The 19,788-nt window shown below is 38.7% G+C and overlaps 1 protein-coding gene across 1 annotated transcript in view; it reads left to right on the top strand.

Moving 5' to 3' along the window:
- Window positions 1-19,569, top strand: part of ITGA9 (integrin subunit alpha 9) — a 232,582-nt gene extending 213,013 nt beyond the window's left edge. Inside the window, exon 28 of the mRNA XM_063325548.1 lies at window positions 14,664-19,569. Coding sequence (XP_063181618.1) covers window positions 14,664-14,762 — 99 coding nt within the window. The 3' untranslated portion in view covers window positions 14,763-19,569. The remainder of the gene's footprint in view (window positions 1-14,663) is intronic.
- Window positions 19,570-19,788: the final 219 nt, after the last annotated feature.

The following is a 19,788-nucleotide window of genomic DNA, read 5'->3' as shown; positions in this document are numbered from 1 at the left end:
TCTACTTCATAGATTATATAAAATTTATATGGGTTATAGATTTAAAGTATTTTTATAGTCAGTTTTAAAGATTTTTAAGCATATACTGACCAGGTCAAAATTGGCTGTGTTTTCCGTTTGGAAAACAAAATGTTTGACCACAGTCTAGCATGTCTCGTAACTTCTGTTTTTCTGGCGTGAGGGAAATGCTTTTGCTTTCCGTGGCAGAAAGAGTGAAGAGGAAAAAAAAAAAAAGTCTGTGCAATTAAGCTGGCAGAGTAACCATGAGAATGGAAAAATGTGAGGTTGGAAGAGGCCCAGGGTTTATGTCCCAATGACACACAGATTTGAAATAGGAGTTACTGCTGCTGATAGTTATATGACTGATTTCATATGGCTTGTTTCCTGAAGGTAAAAAGGCACTAAATGAACTGTTTGAAAATGTGTAAGGTACAAGGAGTAGCACCTTTCTGTGAGTCTCCGTAAGAATCTGACACAAGTTCAATTCTTGGTCTCTACTAGAATTATTACAGCCCTTTGCTTCCTGGCTTAATCTTGAGACTTGAGCTCTTTTAAATTTTATAGGGATCATTCAAGTACACACGAAGAAGCTGCCATTTTGGTGCATGAAAGCCTTGAGGGAAATTCTGAGTGACAGCAGCAAATAATTCAAACTAACACCAGGCTTATATAGCCCTTTCTGCCTGTGGATGTTGAAGTGCTGAGGCAAAGCAAGGTGGGATGCCTTGCCCAGAGTCCTGTGGCAGAGATGGCAGTAAAAGCCAGGCTTTGCCAGCTGCACTCCAGTGCTTTATCCGTGGAGTTGCGTGATTACTCAAGGAACCAATAACTTAAGGTTTTGTTTTCGAGAGAAGTGATTAAACGTGTGTAGCTGCTAGTATCAGCCAGTATTTTCATTTAAGCCTTAGTTTGGAACATAAATATACATAAGTAATACTTTGCACTCACTAGTTGCTATATTTATTAAAGTTATTGGCAATATTGAAGTTGTCTGAGATAAAACTGACATGGGAAAGTTGCAGTCCTACAGAGGAATCTTAATTGTCTGATTGTAAATATTTGTTAGACAAAATTGGCCAAGTATATCCTACAGCCATTCCTAAATTTTGTGTGTGAAGGAGTCGAAAAAAAAACTATTTTAGAAGTGGTTTAATCTCTTAACTGTGGAATGAAAGAACAGATTTGAATTAGATGGAGTTTTGGGCATCTTAGAACCCCTAGAGAGAACTAGAAATTAACCAAATTTCAGGACTAGAGTATAAACTAAATTATATTTTTATTAAGAAATTAATTAGAGCTAAACTGTGGTCCTGGAAGGCAGCTGTTTACACAAAACAGAGCAGGAGCTGGAGCAAACTCAATATAAGGCAACTAAGCACTGGCAGCAGTGCAGGGCTTGCTGGCAGCGACTGTGTCTCAGCCCGATGCGGAAGGTACGCTCTCACTGTGTACACGACTGCGCCACGAGTGGGGCAACACAACAGAAAAATCCTTGGACACGCCGGTATTTTGTAGATGGAACAAGCAGCTCTTTAAAGGTGCAGGAAAATACTAGAATACATGTAAATATTTCACGTTACACACAGTGCTAGAGTTAATGGTGTTAGCAGGAGTGAGATCTCAGGGATATTGCGGCCCAAAAACCTATTTTGTATCAGAATAAGGTCACTGTGCATACAATAGGATGAGGATGGTAATTCTTTCATTATTTGTAGACGTAAAATTGCACAAGTTGGAGGATCCATGTTAATGGAAGTGCTATTAAATGCCTGGTTGTTTCACTTTAAATAAAAGCTTATTTATTCATATGTAAGACCACAGCCACGTTTATACACACATAAGAAACTTCTTAGCGTGAGTTCGATCAGTTTTAGACTGGCTTTGCTTCTCTGTTTACTTCAGTATTTCACGTAGACACCATGCTTCCTCTGGTTTCAGTGCATACAGTTTCAGAGGGAATGACCAGCTTTTCCCTGACTTCCACGAGATGCCGTGCAGACCGGCAAGAGTCGCCCCACTTTTGCCTGTTTGGTTGGATAGCCCAGTTTTACGCTGACGCTTGTGGCTGTTCGTATCTTGTTGATCCACTCTGGATGCCTTTCTGCAGGCATCCATGGGGACGTGCTCCCACTCTTGGCGGTTCCTCTGCAGCGCAGCTCGCTCTCCCCACTCGCGCCTCGCCTGTGGTCTGCCCTGTGCGAGAGGAGCAGGAGGGGCTCTCGTGCTGTTGCCCACAGCAATACATCTTGCTTTTTACTGCGGAGATTGGCCTGCACCTCTTTGGTGGCCTCCAGATGCTTGTGGAGAGCAGAGCAGTGGAGGAGGTCGCTTTCCTTCAGGCCAACTACCCGCGTGCTAGACGAGCCCGTGGTTTCACAAGCACTGGCAACAATTCAGAAGGGAAAGGCGGTTGCAGATGGATTATTTTGGGGAGTGCTGTCCCACAGATGCTTCCCTCAGCTGTCAGGACTGCAGCCATGAGCAGGGACAAGGTCCCCTCAGCCATAGTGGATTTATGCATGCGGAAACCAGGGGAAAATTGGCATACACCGTGCAAATGAAAAACTGAAGCATGATATATTATAACACAATAAATAATCTATTAATAATAGTAGTGCTTTACAATGCTGTGGACTGAAGTTTCTGTATTTGAACTGGCTTGAGTTGTGGAGTGAATTATTCAATCCATATTATTTTAGATAAAAGTACACGGAAAGAAAAAAAAAAATGGTTTATGCCGAAAGGATAGCAAAGGAGGGGATGTGTAAGCAAGTACCAGACTGGACATTTGGGCAGCTGAGTGATCTGTGGAGCCGGTTGTGGAAATGGTTTGCAAAACAAAGATTTTATATTCGTTGCAGTAACATTATTTTGTTTCTTTGTGGCACGTTTAACACAGGAGCTGGACTTTTTATCTAAACTTACTTACGTAGATATTAAGCTTCTTTCTGAACTGAGCCTGTCTATGTGGTATCCAAGCTCTGACTTCTCTAAAATGAGATTTTTAGCACTGTTTTACAGCTTTTGGATTCCAGGGGAAAAGAATTGGTCTCTGGGTGTCCCTTATGTAATAAGATACTCTTCTGCTTCAAACCCTGGATTTTTGATGGGATTGCAGAAAGGAGAAGGACAAGCAGAATAGCACCCACATGTGTTGTTTTTCATTAGCCAGAGGGTTCCTGCTCCTTCAGTATGTGCTATACAGAATGTTTTTGCCTTTGTTTTAAAATGAGAGTTTGAAGACTTTTTTTTTTTTTTTTTTTTAGTTTTTAGGAAAAGTATTGTGAATGTTCTTCTGTCTGCTGAGCTGATTTAGTGCAGGCTTTCGACTGAGTTTTTCCAGTAGGGAGCATGAATCCTACCAAGTGCTGGACTTGCAAAATCATCATTTCAGCAGAGGCTGTATGCGTGGATGCAGCTTTTTGCTAACACTGCTTTAAAGGACAGTCTTTGAAATATAAAGCTTTGTTTATGAAATATGAAGCTCTTTTAAAAAAGCTGGACAAACCCAAGCAGGTTTTTCAAAGGTGCGTTTGGGCTTCTTGCTTGGGAAGCCTTATGACTTTTTTCTGTGACTGCACAAGTGTTGTTGAAAAAAAATTTGTATTCCCTTACATGCAGTAGTTGCTATTGCCTCACATATTGTTTCAGCATTCAGAAAATATCTGAAGCTAACCAAGGCAAAAGCTAACTTGAAATTCACCTATGTAGCAAAAACTACTGTTTTCCCATTTTTGGAAGGAGACACTTTCCCTTACTTAGGGCCTCAAACATTAAGTCTTTTTACAATGGGCCAAAACATACAGCTAACGATTTTCCAGCAGAGGCGGGGGAAAAAAAAAAAAACAACAAAAAAACCCTCTGCACTTATTCTTTGCCAGTGGTTGCTCTCTATCCTGTGTTACAAGCCCAAAAACATTTTCTCTCGCTTTTATCTACAGCTCAGGTGGCAGAGGCTAACCACCATTTCCTGGCCAGTCCTTGTACTGACCCCCTTTCCTGGTGGCCAGCTTTTGGAGTAGTAGCTCTGCAATGAAATAAAACTGCTTTTTTCTTCCCCTCCCTCCCCCCCTTCCTCAGAGGTACGTAGGCACATACAGTTATGGCACAAAACCTCAGTGTAGGGGAGAAGTCTGGCTTCTCTCTCTCTCTCTCTCTCTCTCTAATCTATATATATCTATAATCTATTTATATATACATAATCTTTCCAGGAAGAACACTTTTCAATTAAAAAAGTCTCCCAGGTGGGTGTAACCCACCCATTATCACAGCTGTATAACTTCAAATGTTGGGTTTAGGGGTGGGAACAGAGAAATGTGTTGAAACTGAGGGGTGTTTCATTTCAGAGTTCACATGCTGCTTCTTTCTGTACATATAATTCCAAGAAATAAACTATTATTTACTACGGTGATGCTTTAAAATTAAGAATTGTAATTGATGTTCAGGTAAGCAGGGCAGTTGGCTCAACTTGCTGTGAGAGCACTTACTAGGGGCTAGTGATGGGAAGGGTGGGTTTCACAGATTGAAAGGTCTTCCTTGTGGACATGATGCATCAGCTGCCTCTGAATTTTAAAGGGAAGGTCTATACTTCTCCTTTTTCTTTCTTTTTATTTTTTTTTATTCTTCTCCACCATTTCTCCTCAGTTTAAAACTATATCAACACTAGTTTCTCACGCTTTCTTCCAAGTTCCTGCCTAACTTAGTCCTCTCATTTTTCAGCTTGTCTCACTTATAAAAATATGATCCCTGCCTGCAGGAACTACATAGCCCATACCTGTCCTGTCTGTCCATCAAAACCACAACTTCATTTGTGTTCTCTGAAATTCTCCTTTCTGTAGTCCTCAAATCATTGCATTCTGTAGAGTTTTTCTGATAAGCTTTTCATTTTGTTACTTTCGTTACCCATTTATCTAATTGCTTCAAGTAGGTTGTTAACTTGCTGTCTCATATATAGGTTTCTCAAGGATACTACTTTTTTTTGACACAGATTCTAGCCTCAGTAGGCCTAGAATTGGGCTTTTTCTGTACTACCCTGTTATAATTAATAAAAATGCAGTCAGGTGATAATTAGCTTCTATGATTCAAAACCAAACTCGTATTATCTCCCATACATGGATGGATCTTCATTATGTATAGCAGCTAGGAAATCTTGAGGGAATGGGGGCAGTGAAAATGCTTGGTTGTCTGTATAAATAATGATGTTTTCACTGGACAGAAGTTAGGTGGATCATTTGAAGTCTGCTTATGTTCTTAAAGAACAGACAAAACTGTGTTTTGCTATGTTTCCTTTTCTTGGACCCAAGTGAGAATCACAAAATGTTTGTAGACCCTTGGCTTCCCAAGACCAGAAGGGTTTGTATTCTGGCAACAGTGGCTCAAATGTTGGGTTTTCTACAGTAGATTATTTGGGTGATTTGCTGTTCTTTTTGAATTCTCACTAGATGTTAGAGAAGATTGTGTTTGGACATCTTTTACTTGTTCTTACACAAGTAAATAGTTAATGCTGCTCTTGTAGTCAAAACACTGCCTTCCCCAGTGAGTTCTCTGGCTGCCGTGTAATATTTGTTCACCACCCTCAAGACCAAGGTTGGCAACATTTCAGTGGTGGTGTGAGTCCAGTACTTGTGAAATGCTTTTGTTATCTTTCTGGATAAAATGAGCTACGTAAATGTACAGTAAAAATGTTGTGGCTGAGCATTCTGTCTGTTCTCAGTGTCCTCCAAATGGGAGCTGTGCATGCCAGGGCACTTTGAGAACATCACAGCCATTGTAGCTATGTTGCTCTCATCCTGGCACCGTGCAAACAAATTCATCCATTGGCAAGAGAGAGGTCAGGTTGTGGTTCAGAACATCTTTCTGAAAAGAAGAAAGATAACCACCATTTTGAGGAGCCCAAACCAGAAAAAGAATATGTGTGTAGACTGAAAAATTGCAAATAAGTACCTAAGGTTCCAAGGTTCCCCACTGCTGGAACACAACATGTGTATTTATTGGAAGTCGATAGCATCCCTCAGACCCAAATGCCAAGAACAGAGAAAATGTGACTTGCATAGTCTGAATTCTGTCTTTAAGCTTGGTGTCACAGTGGGAAGTGCTGTGTTATGACTTACCAGCCATAGCCATTTCCTCCTGGTTTGGCTAAACCCATGAAAGTAATTTATTCTGATAATTATGAACATAGTACAACTTTCATTCAAATATTTTTGGCAGGTCAAATGTATCAAAATACAATTGTAAAGCTACTTTTTATTGATTCCAGAAATAGTATTTAATGTTTACTCTCTGGTTTTCAAACAAAGCCAGAAATACTTCAGTAGTTTTTCTTTTTTTTTCTTTGAAGAGGAAATGGAAAATATGGATTGACATGTGTCTTAAATTAATTGCACTTACAGGAATGATATATCTAATTACTGTCCTATTCCCTGCTGAGATGTAAGAAATCAGTATCTAGTAATTTGTCCAGACATATCTGCAGTAGACATTGTGTTCTTTCTAATTTTTGAGACTGATAGTCAGAGATGAACTTTGGATGATGGTTGTGTTAATTCTATGACTTTTTAAAGAATAAACTACTTAGTAAATTTTTGCAATAGGAAAAAATATTTAAACTATTTGGAAGTGTGTATAAGCTTTAAGGTTGGCTAATTTGCTTTTTGATTACACTTACAAGTACGCTGGTAACATCTGTAGTGCAAGTTACTGTACACAGTTACCATCCTGCAAGAAGTTCAGGCCTTCATTAAACTCAAGTTAGCAGAACTCAGCACTGAAAGATCTTCAAAGTCCAGTCATTGAATTTTTCTTCATTTCTAAAGTACAGTAATTACTAAGTCCTTAATAAAATATGTTATGTATGCACAAATTAATCAGATTCTAGATGAATGAATCTTGTTTGAGGCAAACTAGATCTTACCTATGTGGTAAAGATATTCCAAGGGTACACACCAGAACCACCAGCTTTATTCACCTCATTAGCAAGTAGGTCCATTGAGCCAACTGAACAACTCCTGGGAGAATAGTTACATGAGAAGTGGTTAGAGGAACAAATTATTGATGACTGGCCTTCATATTTAGCATGAGGTGACACTCTAGCATCAGTGACAATAGCAAGGCATATTGTATCAAAAAAAAAAAAAGTACTAAATTAGATTGTCTGTGTTCATGTCCATCTCTGTGTGCAGTTATCTCTTTCGCAGACCTAAATGTCTCTTTTGCATACATGCTGCTCGTCTGAATTTGTGTATCTACTCTTTGAGGTGCTTAGCCTTAGTAACTGTTTTTGAAAATTTGGCCTTTGACACAGACATAAAGCATTGTGTTAAATTAATATTTTAATAGTTTATTTAATGACTGCTTGAGCTAAGTTTATGAACTGACTGACTGTTCCCAGCAAAAAAAGAAAAAAAGCAGCACTTAGTTTTTCTTATTATTTCAATATTACAAAATAACTGCCTAATAAAATGTACATGTAAAAACTATGCTTGTTCTACTACTACAGCATGTAAAATAAATTTCCTTCTGAAATCCTATGGAGGACTACAGATCTTCCTTCACCCTAGGTACCAACAACGCTAATACATTAAGTCAGTTAGCCAGGCTATATGAAAGTAACTCAAAAGTTACGTGACATTCTGTGTGCATTGCTAGTTCTTTTCTGCCATAGCGATGTCTCTCTGTTGCAATACATTGGGATCAGATAGATAGAGATGCTAGGTATTAAGTTCTTCATTGTAACTAAACAAAGCGTTTGTACAGGAGAACTTACCTTTGAGCAAGGTGCTGAACTTCTCTTTGCCTTCGTTCCCCAGCTGCATATAGCATTGTATATATATCACAAGTATATATTGTATGTATACATACACACACACACCAGCCACTTCTAGAGTGATGATGTTTGAAGCATATGTATTTATTTTCTTGTATATGTTTCATTGAGCAAATGAGGACCCACATTACAGGAAAGTTAAGGAATTTGCTTCTCAAAAGCTCAATGGAAGACTGAATAATCAAAGCCAGGTCACTGGAGTCCTCGTGAGCTTACCTTAGCCATACTATCATCCTTCCTCCTAAATACGCAGTTTCTCCTTTAACTACAGGCAGGGCACGTGGCTGCTTTCCAAACATGCCTTTTCCTCACAGGGGGACCCAGCTGGTGGCAGTTTGCCAGTCCTCTACAGAAAAGCTGATACACAATATCTGTTCATGACCCCTCTGTACTGTGGCAAGGGTCCTTTAATTGGGAGGAAGGAAACGGTGCATCCTCTTGAAGCTGGTGGCTTGCCAGAATTATCCAGTGCCATGCAAACCCAAGTGCAAAGTATTTTTTCCTGCCTTCTTGGCAGTAGTAAAGCGAGATGCACTTAATAACCGGTGATTGATCTCTGCATGGGAAAACACTCTATGCTTCCAAGTCTCGGCAGCACTACTTTGCAGAGATTGGGGGTGTTGCTGCTCTGCTGACTGGGGCATCTTCCTTGGGGTGAGGTTCCTGGCCCTGCTTTGCTGCATATTTTTCTAGCTGTGGTACTGTTCATGAGATGGGGAGAAGTGCCCAAGAGGCATACACCCAAAAAAGGTGAGGAGAAGAGTAAGTTAATTCTTTCTGAAGGGCCATGAGGTGAATGGCTTGGAACCTCTGCCTAGATTAAAGAGATGTAGCAATAAGAGATTCATGGTGTAAGTCTAGACTGTTCGTCAGGTGTGGCTGGATAGTGCTTACAAGTAGATGAAGAAACTGTATAATAGAGGAAAAGACAACTTGTGATTTAGACACCAAGGCTGAAGTATCTTGTCAAAGCCGTGTTCAATGGGAGATTTCTTCAGTGGTTCTTAAATTTTGTTTTATTTCTTAGTTACACCTGTGTCAGTACTTACTTCACTCTCCTTTCTTTTTACCTGTTGGTTTTTGCTGTGGTCAGTAACCTCCATTAGAAGACATTTGTCAGCACAGCCATATGGATAAAAATCAATACTTTTTGTTTGCAACTTAGTACCTCAGTATGCACTAGAGAAACTTAATTAAAAAATTGTATAACAAGTGGCAAAAGTCTCTGATATAGTTTTGGATTCTGTTTGAACATTGCTGTTGACAAACCTCTATTCCTAGCTCAGTTATAATCTCGAAACACTATTGTAAATCAAGACATAATGGCGCTTTTTTACAGCAGTGTGTAACTGTGTTCTGAACAATTTTTTCTTTTTTCTTAATAGCTGATGTGAACGGGAAAAGGGGGTTTTAAAAAAATATACAAAACATAAGCATTCTTCTACAGTCCACATTTCAAACTAATTCTCTTTTTATTTGATTGGGAGAACAAGCTTCGCTGGGCATGACAAAAATGCTTTAGACATTTACCCAACAGTGAATGTAACAAAGGCAGTGATATTGCTTGCCCTCTGATTAGCTTTGCTTTTTCCCAACTGTGGATTAAATTTTATTTTGTAGTATCGTCACTCTTCAAACATACTGATAATTGGCACCCTAGAGAGATAGCCACAGGATAGTGTTGCAGGAAATGTTGGCTAGATGTTTATACTTTTGGAGTTCAGAAAAATATAAAATCCAGTAATTCAGTGATCAGCCTTTGAATGTGAAGAAAACAGCATCAGAAAAAGAGACAATAATATATTGTGTGATGTTATTTCAACACTTTGAAATCACTTTGAAGTTTTCAGTTTGTGTGAGTGCTTGAAGAATGCAATTTTATGCCAGTGTTGTCAGATGTGTCTTATCTGTGATTTTTAAGGGCTTTAAACTCGGCATGACAGGTAAAGCAAGTTGTGTGTGCCAGTGACAGAGACTTGAAATACTCGAGATTGAATAGAGGACTTGACAGTGCTGTCACATGGCAAGAAATAACTTCACAATAACAGGTGTAATTCCCCAGCCTACAAGTAACACTAGTAGGATTTTCTGTTGCTTTATTGTTTGTTTTTGCCAAGAGCATGCTTTCTGCTTAATGTGTACTGTAGATGGCAGTAAGGTTATGCTAGAAAAGGGTACATGGGCTGGAGTAACTAAATTAAACGAAGTGTGTAAAACCTATGGATGGTTTCAGGTTTTGAATCTAAGCCACCTCTTTGTAGCAGCTCTAATACTTAGTACTTGAAGTATCTCCAGAAAGGACTGGTTATTGTTTGTCACTTTTGGTAAAGACCAGGCCAGCTTTTTCTTTCCATTTGTTTGGTTCTGCCTGAATTTGTTTGGATTTGTTTAAAAGCAAGCAGACATCTTTGCAGTTTATCAGGGCAGATGCGAAACATGACAGTTCGTGCATTCACAGACAGTTAAGATGATTTCTCCTTTTCCTGGCGTGGGGTGTGAATCCATTGTGAGTGACACTGATAGCTCCAGGATTTCGGGACTATCCCTATATTCCCATAGTCTTCAATGGCCCTCATTCTCCTCTGTGCTTGCACACAGAAGAAACAAATTAGGACATGGTGTCCTTGGCCTAGCAGTTCCCGTCTGGTGAGGTCTGCCAGTGTTAAGCGTAAAGTATGGCAAATGCTGAGCAGTGTCCCACTCCTGAGACCTTTCTTTCAGCCACACTGACCCGAAAGGCCCGTAATTCAAGAGGGCTTCCTCAGCCTTTCCAAATAATTTTCACCCAACTCTGAAATGGTAAGTGTAGTTTGCTTTTCTCATTTCCTGCATTGTCTTTGGTAGCCAATGCCTCTTCTTCCATTATCACCCTTCAGCTTCCCACGGTACTCTCACCTTTCCTCCTGTAAATATGTTCTCCTGTTGCTTTTCCTCTCATGAGTGCCTTCCCCAGTCAGAGGTTTAATGATCAAAATATTGTCCTCGGGCCTTTCCTAGGATGTGGTGGAGTGAACTCACAGATTGCGTGATGGGGTCATGGCTCTGGATTTGGCTATTCCTTTGGCTTATACATACGTGTGTGTGTATGTGTACATGCACACGTGCACATCCATGTATGTCTGCATATATGGAAAGCAGAGTTTGGGAGAATTGAACAATATTAGAGACCCGTTCCCCATGAAACATGGGTTGGAGACCGTTGGCCCACTGTGAAAACCCATTCCACAAATGAGATCACAGGAATACTCCTGTTAAACCTGAGGAGCTCTCCTTCTCTCCCTGCTTGAAGTCAAGGATTGAGTCCCAGCAGTGCTGTACTCGCTGGGTTTTCTGAGCTCCCTTAAATTCCCTTGCATTAGTCACATAAAAGAGATCTTCTGGTGTCACTTCTGCCCCAGTGACAGAAGAGCCAGTATATGCTCAGCCCCATGTTGCATCAATTCTCTTGCTTTGGTCCAACTGTCCTCCTCCTTATTACCCCTTTATCTCCTCACTGTATATTAAATTCACTTGTTCTCTCCAGCTTGCCACAGGCACTTATCAGCCTCACCATATGGGTTAATATTGCTGTCATTTTTAATGAAATCAGTTTATTGTAAGTTTATTGTAAGGAGATGGTTGTGTGGTCTCTTGTGAGACAATGACTATGTTTTGATTTCTTCAAAGGCCATTAAAAAAAACCCCTTTCTGATAATGATGGGGACTCTGCCACATTAAGTGGAAATATGTGGTGTTAACACTAATGAACAGTCCCATAACAAAACACATCCTTGCCTTCAAGGGATGGGAAATATATTTTTATTTTTAAAAATGTTTTTAAAAAAATAAAAGCCTTAAGGTCCAGTTTCTCTTTTTGCTTGCACTTAAATTAAGTCCTCTATATAATGTTAGATTATCTACATAATTTACAGCAAGTAAACATGATATAGCTTCATAGTAGAATCACCTCTAGATGCAGGATTTCATACTTCATTAATATTTATTATGGTCTTCAGCTCACTTTTTTGCCCTACTGGAAAGTTATACAAAAGCATTCTGTATCCAGTAACAAAACAGTAAAATACCAAAACTATCATAACCAACTTTTAAAGATAATTCCTGAAGCAGATGTTCACAAACACACAATTTTTATTAAAATAACAGTGGGAAGGAGTTTGCTTTTGTTTGTTTGGCCCTCGAGGAAATTAAAAAGGCTTTCTATAATTTTGATTATAACTTCAAGAGAGGATTTTATTGTACCAAGGATGTGGTTGCATGAAGGATGGAAACCTTAAGGGTTTAAAACCTATTTTTAAGAGCTAAAAATTGAACTTCTCTTGTTAATCCTAGGAAACAAAGTCCTGTGGCAATATTCTTTTCTAATGTGCAGAACATGTAGGTCTGTTATAAAAACCGATAGTATAAAAATGGCACGCATTTCTTCAAAATATCTGCTCCCTGAGCATATGTAAGGAGTATCTGCAGATTCCTGTCACAAAAATAAATACCTACGATTGATCCTACTGGGGCAGAACAACGGAGGAGTAGTAGGTTCTTAAACTTTTTTTTTTCATTATCAATAAAATAATTCACCTCCGTTTTAGGGAAACTTTTGTTATGGGCTTCAAGTCTCCATAGAGCCGAAGTATGTTGACATCAATGGTGAAATTTCACTGGTATTTTATGATGGTGCTACCTTGAGGATGTCTTCTCAAAATACATCCTTTGCACTGATATAGCTTGTAGGTACGAGTACAAAAAATACTAGTAATGGTATTTTTCTGCTAAAGAAAGAACTTAATCTGACTTAGAGCAAGTTTGAAGAATAGGGAAATAGAGAAACTTTTATGTAATTCTCTCTTTCTGAATCCTTGTGTACGCTCTTCTGAAAGATGCTAAGAGGCGAGAGAGACATGGCCCTCCAAAATTCAACAGTGTCCCTTTTGTGAGGTGGTTTTTCAGAACAGAACCACCATTATCCTGCATTTGCGTGTATTGAGCAGCAGATAAAGCTTTGCTTATAGTATAGATGGGAAAAAGACTTTGTCTGTAGTCCATGTACAAGACTATGAACAGATGACTTTTAAGGTCTACTTCCAGTTATTCGTGGGGGCCTCCAGGAGGTCATGGGACCTCTGTAAAATTGAGATCATAGGCATTTATGTGTATGTCTAACTATTGTGTATTTATAAAGTGTTTGTAGATGTGCGTGTCATGTGCATCTATCCACCCAGCAGGGTACACCTATTTCTAGATTAATAGCATGCCCCAGGGCTGTGGTCCACAGTTATCCAAAAATGAGCCCATGCTGAAGCTTCTGTGTCCTCCGTACAGAAGCGAAGAGGTGCAGGTAAGGAGTGGTGAGAGCATGGTTTGTGTCTGGTCTTGTGTTGCCGTGAATTCAGGATGGAGTTGGGGGTTCTGGCAGGGACTGGGCTTTGGGAAGCTCTGCTGGAGAAGCACCCTCAGCAGTTTGAACAAGCTGCCTTCCAGACTCCTGTGAGTTGAAATATACTTGAAGAAAATTAAAGTTGCTCAGGAAGTGAAATTAAAAAGCCCAATTTAACAGCAACTTAATACTGACAAAACAGCACAAAATATTCCTACGTATGGCCAATTTGGGAATAAAGGATTGCAATAACTGTTTGATAAAGGAAGACTAAAGCATCATGTTTTACCCAGCAGGAGTAAGAAAACAGGTTTAGAGTGGTAGGAATTACATAAATGTTTAATTATTATGAACAAAATATTGATTCAATGGTCTCAATAGTGCACTGCTAAGTTTGAGGAGTTATTTTTGAATGCTTACCAAAGTCTGTTATTAAAATATTTTTTGTTTATTTGAAAGACTTAAAAAGCCAGGGATATGAGAGGATTTTATCCAAACTGAAAGGAAAACCACTTGCATTTCTTTAATGAAGTACAAGGGTTTAGGAAACAAGAAGATATGCAAAAGTGATTATCATCCCTGCAGCATCTTGGAAGCTTGTGGAGGAGTTATTGTTGATGCTCAGTGTTTTGTAGGATCAGGCTTGGTTTTTGCCTTCTGAGCTGCAGATTACACAACTGGTAGCAATGGGACAAGGGAAATCATTTAGCAAAAAGAAGAGTCCGTAGCTATCAGTTTCTTCCAAAGAAGCATCTTAACGTAAATGATCCTTAAATAGAAAATTTGAGACCTGAACTTAGAGCGATTACTGTCAGGAAGAGGAGGACCTGTGGTAGCACAGCAGTGGGCTGATACTTTTGGAGACAGGTATGCTGAAATGGCAGCAGAGCTCTTCAGAATGGTGGTGGAGCACCTGCGATAGACAATAGACCATGCTGGCTTTTCTGGAAGCGGATTTCTTATGAAAAAGGCTGATAGTTGGAATTTGGATGCTGGGAGGTGGCCGTACTACACCTCTGTTGTTCTGTGCAGTTGTGGACACTGAGAGCGCAGTTTGTAAAACTCTGGCAGCATTTACTCAGGACTCAAGTGCTAGCCTGGCTTTAGGTTCAGATCCAAATTTTGCTTTAGTCTTTATTTGAAACCAATAAACCTGTATCTGACTCTTCTAGTCTATGTTTATTAGAAATACTCTATTTGCATTTTTTTAAAAATCATGTTTCATATAAGAGGACTCTTCTCTCAGAGTAATTAATCTATAAGGAGCAAAGTACTTGTGAAGATTTGGGACCCAGTTTGATCTCATTTATATTGATGTAAACAAAGAGCTATGATTCCAGACTGGCACTAGGAGAAAGAAGTTGGATCTCAACAGCTGTCCTGTTTTTTTTCTGCACACTGTTTTCTGACAAAGTAAGCTTCAATTTAATGATACCGTTACTTACCACTCTCATGTCTTCTTGATTGCAGATGGGCTTCTTCCGCCGGAGGTACAAAGAAATTATTGAGGCTGAAAAGAGCAGAAAGGAGAATGAAGATAGTTGGGACTGGGTCCAGAAAAATCAGTGAACTGCCTGCGAAAACTAAAGCCCAGTCATGTGACACGCGCTTGCTAGCCTATAGGTCCTGCTCTCATATCTTCCATATGTGGAAGAAGGAATCTTCTCCAGATTTTTCGGAGACCCCATTGATGCTGTGTCTTTATCACTCCAACAAGCTAGGGAACATATCCTGAGGCAACCACTGCAGCCATGTCAGGTGACTGGAGCGATTTACACTTCATTTAAGAGCTGAACTTTGAACTTTGGTAACTAAGCTGCAGTGCAGAGCAATATTTATGAATCCAACTATGTGGTATACCCTCAGGGGAAGACTGTTACCTAAAAATATTTTTTATAAATATAAGCTTTTTATATTGATTATGTCTTTATATTTGTATCAATGTTTTATAGTTTTTATTGAATAGCTATATAGTTCACTCAAGCACTGATATCTGGCTAAATCCTTGGAAATACATATATGTATATATAAATCCTATTCTACTTTTAAACTTCAATGCAAGAGAGAAAAGACAGATTTGCAGATAAAAGTAGCTGAAATCCTCATATGCTTAATTCACAAGCCATGGTAATATTGTATATAGACCATTTAATGGCAATAAGCCAAAGTCTTTTCACTATCTCTTTTTTTGTGTTGAATGTGGTGTTTGATTTATAAACTAAAGAACTGAAAGTATTATACAGATGTGATGTTCTGTATCTGAGTCTGTCCTTTACTGGCCTGAATAGGAGAGGATGAAAATGTTTCCTCGGTGACATGTAGCTAAACTTATAGCTTGCTTTGGCTCACTGAAGAAAGCATCACAATGTTTTCCATGGGAAGTTTTCTCTTGCAGTCTCTAGTACTTTGATAATGGTCTAGGACTGTACAATTGAGATACCAGAAGGATATAATCGGGCCAACCACTATGGCATTGACAAATTCCTTGGAATGAAAAAAAAAAAAAAAAAAAAAAGAAATGGAGCCATATTAATGTTAAGGAGGACGGTTTTTAAGCTACTGTTAATGATTGTGATCTGTTGCTGTCAAAGCAAGCGATAAATTGCTACAAGCTATGAGCATACGCCTGCCTTGTGAGTTTTATACATGAGTCATGAGTTTGTTTATATGATAATTTTAAGAGAGGTAAGTAGATGCAAGGGTTAAAAAGTTTGGATCTTTGGATCTTGAGATTCCCTATCTGGGTGTTCCAAGTATTGAATGTCATCCTTCCTCAAGCATTAAGAAGGAAGTTTAGCGAAGGTGCAGACGTTACTGATTGCCGCTTTGTTTGCTGGTAATTCCTTAGCAAATAATTTGTTGAATTAGGAGGAACTTAGTTGTAATTAATTCAACCATGTTTCTTCAAAAAGCTCTTGGATTTCTGAACAGGAATGGTGGAACTCTGTAAGGCTTGGTTTTGGATTCTACTTGTACTTTGCACCTTGTGTAAATAAGACATAAATGCCATGTTGGTATAAAATCCATGTAAGGGAAAGAAGGGTTGAGCTCTGTGGTAGAAGGTGAAGGAGAAACAGGAATGAATGGTTGCAGTGTGTCTCCTTCTATAACGGTAAGGTAAAAGAACTGCTGGAAGTTTGGAAACTTGAATGCAGAGAACATGCAAGGAATCTGCTTGAGAACAGGTCTTATTCTTGCTCTTCCTTGCCAAATTCCTTATAGCTTCAAATTTTGAACAAGTAACCGTGTCCATATTCCTGTTTGCCTTTTTCCCCCACTGGCATTAAGTGCCTGCTATTACTGCAGTACTGATCAATATTTATTAACTTAACTATCTACGCCCATTAGGCAGAAGATGGTTTTTAAGTGAATTAAGTGCATTAATTCAACGTTTGACAAGAAAAGCTATTAGTCTATTCACTTATCCTTCTTAAAACCATCATTGATGATTTGACAGATTTCATGTAAAAAATGATCATTTAAGCTAGAATCTGACAAAAACTGCTGAGGTGAAATCCTGTTATAACCATTTGTAGTGGACTGCAGATTTTTCATCAGAGTGCAAAACCAAAAAGGCTGATGGCCTTTGACTGCACTGTTGTGTTAGAGGCTATTGAATTCCTCACAGTATGATATTTCTGACATCAGTTAGTTTTGCTAGTATTTAAGCCTAATGTATGTATTTTTTCTGTTATTGAAAAATACCTGACAGATAGAAGTTGGACATAAGATTGATTCAGAACTATGAATTGAATAAGAAATTGCATAAAATGCTTGCTGGAAAAAAAAAAAGTAGTTCATTTATTTAGCTGTAAGAATTTTCAGTGTGTGCCTTCTCTAAAACTGACCCCTCAAAAAAATTATTAAAAAGTAGATTTGCTGAAAAAATAATTCAGGGGACCAGTGAAACTGTTTGTAAATGTAAATGAATTTGAAAGTTTCCATCCCCCAAAAAAGGAAGAAATTCCCTTTGAAAAGTCCTCATTTCCACTTTTTAAACAAAAATTTACTTTCAGATCCGCCAAAAAGGCTTCATTACAATGTTTTGAAAATAAAAATTGGTTATTCCTTTGAAACATCTTTTTAAAGTATATGAAGAAGAGAGTTAAAAAAGGTAAATACCCATTTAGCATTTCATATTGTGTTGGCCAATTTATTTATTTTTTTGGCTCAAGGCAAAAATGTTTTTCTTATTTGGTTAAAGTAATAAAACAAATAAAATAAATCACATGTGATTGAGCCCACACTGGACTTTTTTGATCTTTGACTTGAATTGTCTGCTATTGATCCAGTACAAGTCATCAGTCAGTGAAAATCTAGTTGTTGGCCAGATTAGTGACACATTCTTGAAATAATCCATAAATTCTTACTATCACCACTGTTAGGTACTCAGTAGTTCTGTTATCACATGATTTTGTATATGTATACGCTTCATAATTTTTTTCTTTCCTTTTTTTTTTTTTTTTTGGTCGAATTCCATTGTGGCTCTTTCCTGATTCCAGTTAGGGTAGTCAGATTTGACAATGAAACATAACAGTACTTAGTATTAAAATCCTGTAGATGCACCTTTCCACTCCTTAAAAAGCAACCAAACAAAAAAAAACCTCACTAATACCGGCTGGTTGCAATCAGTTTCTAACCCAAAAATCTTACGAAATCATAATATACTTCAAGAATGTGTAGAAAATAGCTGTGCTATAGATCTGCTGGTTTGGGTTTTTTTTAAATTAAGAAATTGTAATAAATGTAATCATGTCAAAATCTAGAGATGTAGTTTGGAAATGGCTTTTAGGGCTCTGGAAGTTCCCATCTGTCAGCTGCTTGCTAGTTCCTTTGTGCCCTATCACTTGAGCAGCAGGGCTGGGGGGAAGTCACTGTACCTGTTCTCTCCAGTTAATCCATTCGGGACAAAGTCATCAATTGTCTTGAACAACTTGGTTGAAAGTTTTGCTGAATTGGCTTTGTATTTTTTATTTTTTTTTTTTCCAGCAGGCTCACTTTGCCCTGGCTCTAAGCTACACAGGTGGAAGCTTAGAGACGTGAGGCAGTAGTGTTTTCAAATGCATTATCTGGCGTGTGAGAGATCTTTTGTTTAAGCCCTGAAGCTTACAATGTGCAGGGTGTCTTCTTAAGGATAGTACCTTTGAAGTTGCTTTTAGGGTAGGAAGAAAACAATCTCAGAAAAACATGATCAGGAAGAAAAGGGGGAAAAAAAAATAAGGAAAAATTCCCTTGGTGCAGAGCCCATGCTGTTGCAACCCCTTTTATTTCCATCTTGAATTCAAGAGGATCACAGACCTTTCAGAGTTTTGGTGGCCCGCAGCACAGGGATGAATTTCATTTCGCAAGAGCTGAAAGCATTTGCGACCTTTCACAGCCTATTTTGTGGCCATTTCTTTTGAAAACCAAGGGTCTGCTCTTGGAGGTGACTTTCCATCAGTTCACCCCAAGCAAGAGCAGGGTTAGTGCGCTCTGAGGCTGTCGCTAATATGCTCTAGTACTTGGCCACAGTATCTAACAGAAATAATAGCTACGTATATCTGAAGAAACCTAGTTTTTAATTTGCTCAATTACAACAAGGAAGTCAGCAAACTGTAGAAAATACTGAAGCCGCCTCTGAATTGAAGTCACCTCACAAATCACTTGGATTATCTGAGAGAGAAATTGGGCATGATGCGAACCCCAAGCCTGTAAACCACTTTACGCAACCCTTTCGTCTCAAAATGGCAGAGGCTTTTGCAATGCCAACCATACCAGTGAGGACAACCCTCCCCGCTGTGACACGTGAATGGGAAGGACCCTACGTACGAGTCAGTGATGTGCAGGTAACTCAGCTTGCTGAAGGCAGCAGTTGCACAAAGGTGGTGTTTGGCAATATTTAGTATCGACTTTTTTGAATGTCTTCTGTTTATGGGCACATTTTGGAGTCTTGCACAAGTTTCAAGCATAGTATCCATGGGGCGTGGGAATATATAATGTTGCTTTCGCTAAAGGATTAAGGGAGTCATGGAACTAATTTCTACCTTTGTCCAAGTTCATCCCCTCGCTGGGGTTTCTTGGATATAAATGGAAGTAGGATTTGGTTCATTTAGTGTGCATTGATTAAACTGGCATGAAGACTATAATTGCTTTTGGAGCATGGTTTGCATATGCAGTAGGGTACCCACACCGTTGTCACTCCTTTTTCTTAGAATGTCACTCCTGATGTATTGTAAAATTGTATGTTTCTTTTTGTGAACTTGTGGTTGGAAGAATGTGTTCACTCTTATTGATGTCACCTGTATTTAGAAGCTCGTGTTCACCTGTATTCTAATTCACTTGCACTGTTTTGGAAATGTCAGGTTTACAAAAATACAACTTTTTGGAATAAAAAGTGGCTGCAAAATTATCCTAATAATATCCTTTTTTTTTTCACTTATTGTCCTTATCCAGCTGAAGTATTTTTCCATTAACTAGGTGAGACGTTTTCTCAAGTATGTGTGAATTAAATGGTGTGTGCCTGTTGTTTATCTGCGTGTGGATGGACATCTTAGTAATTCTATGACTTGCATAAAGTCAAGGTATGTGGAGACTAAAGTTATAACTAGCTTGACTA

Source organism: Chroicocephalus ridibundus, chromosome 2, assembly GCF_963924245.1.
Source record: "Chroicocephalus ridibundus chromosome 2, bChrRid1.1, whole genome shotgun sequence".
Lineage (NCBI taxonomy): Eukaryota > Metazoa > Chordata > Aves > Charadriiformes > Laridae > Chroicocephalus > Chroicocephalus ridibundus.
This window is presented reverse-complemented; position numbering and strand designations above follow the sequence as displayed.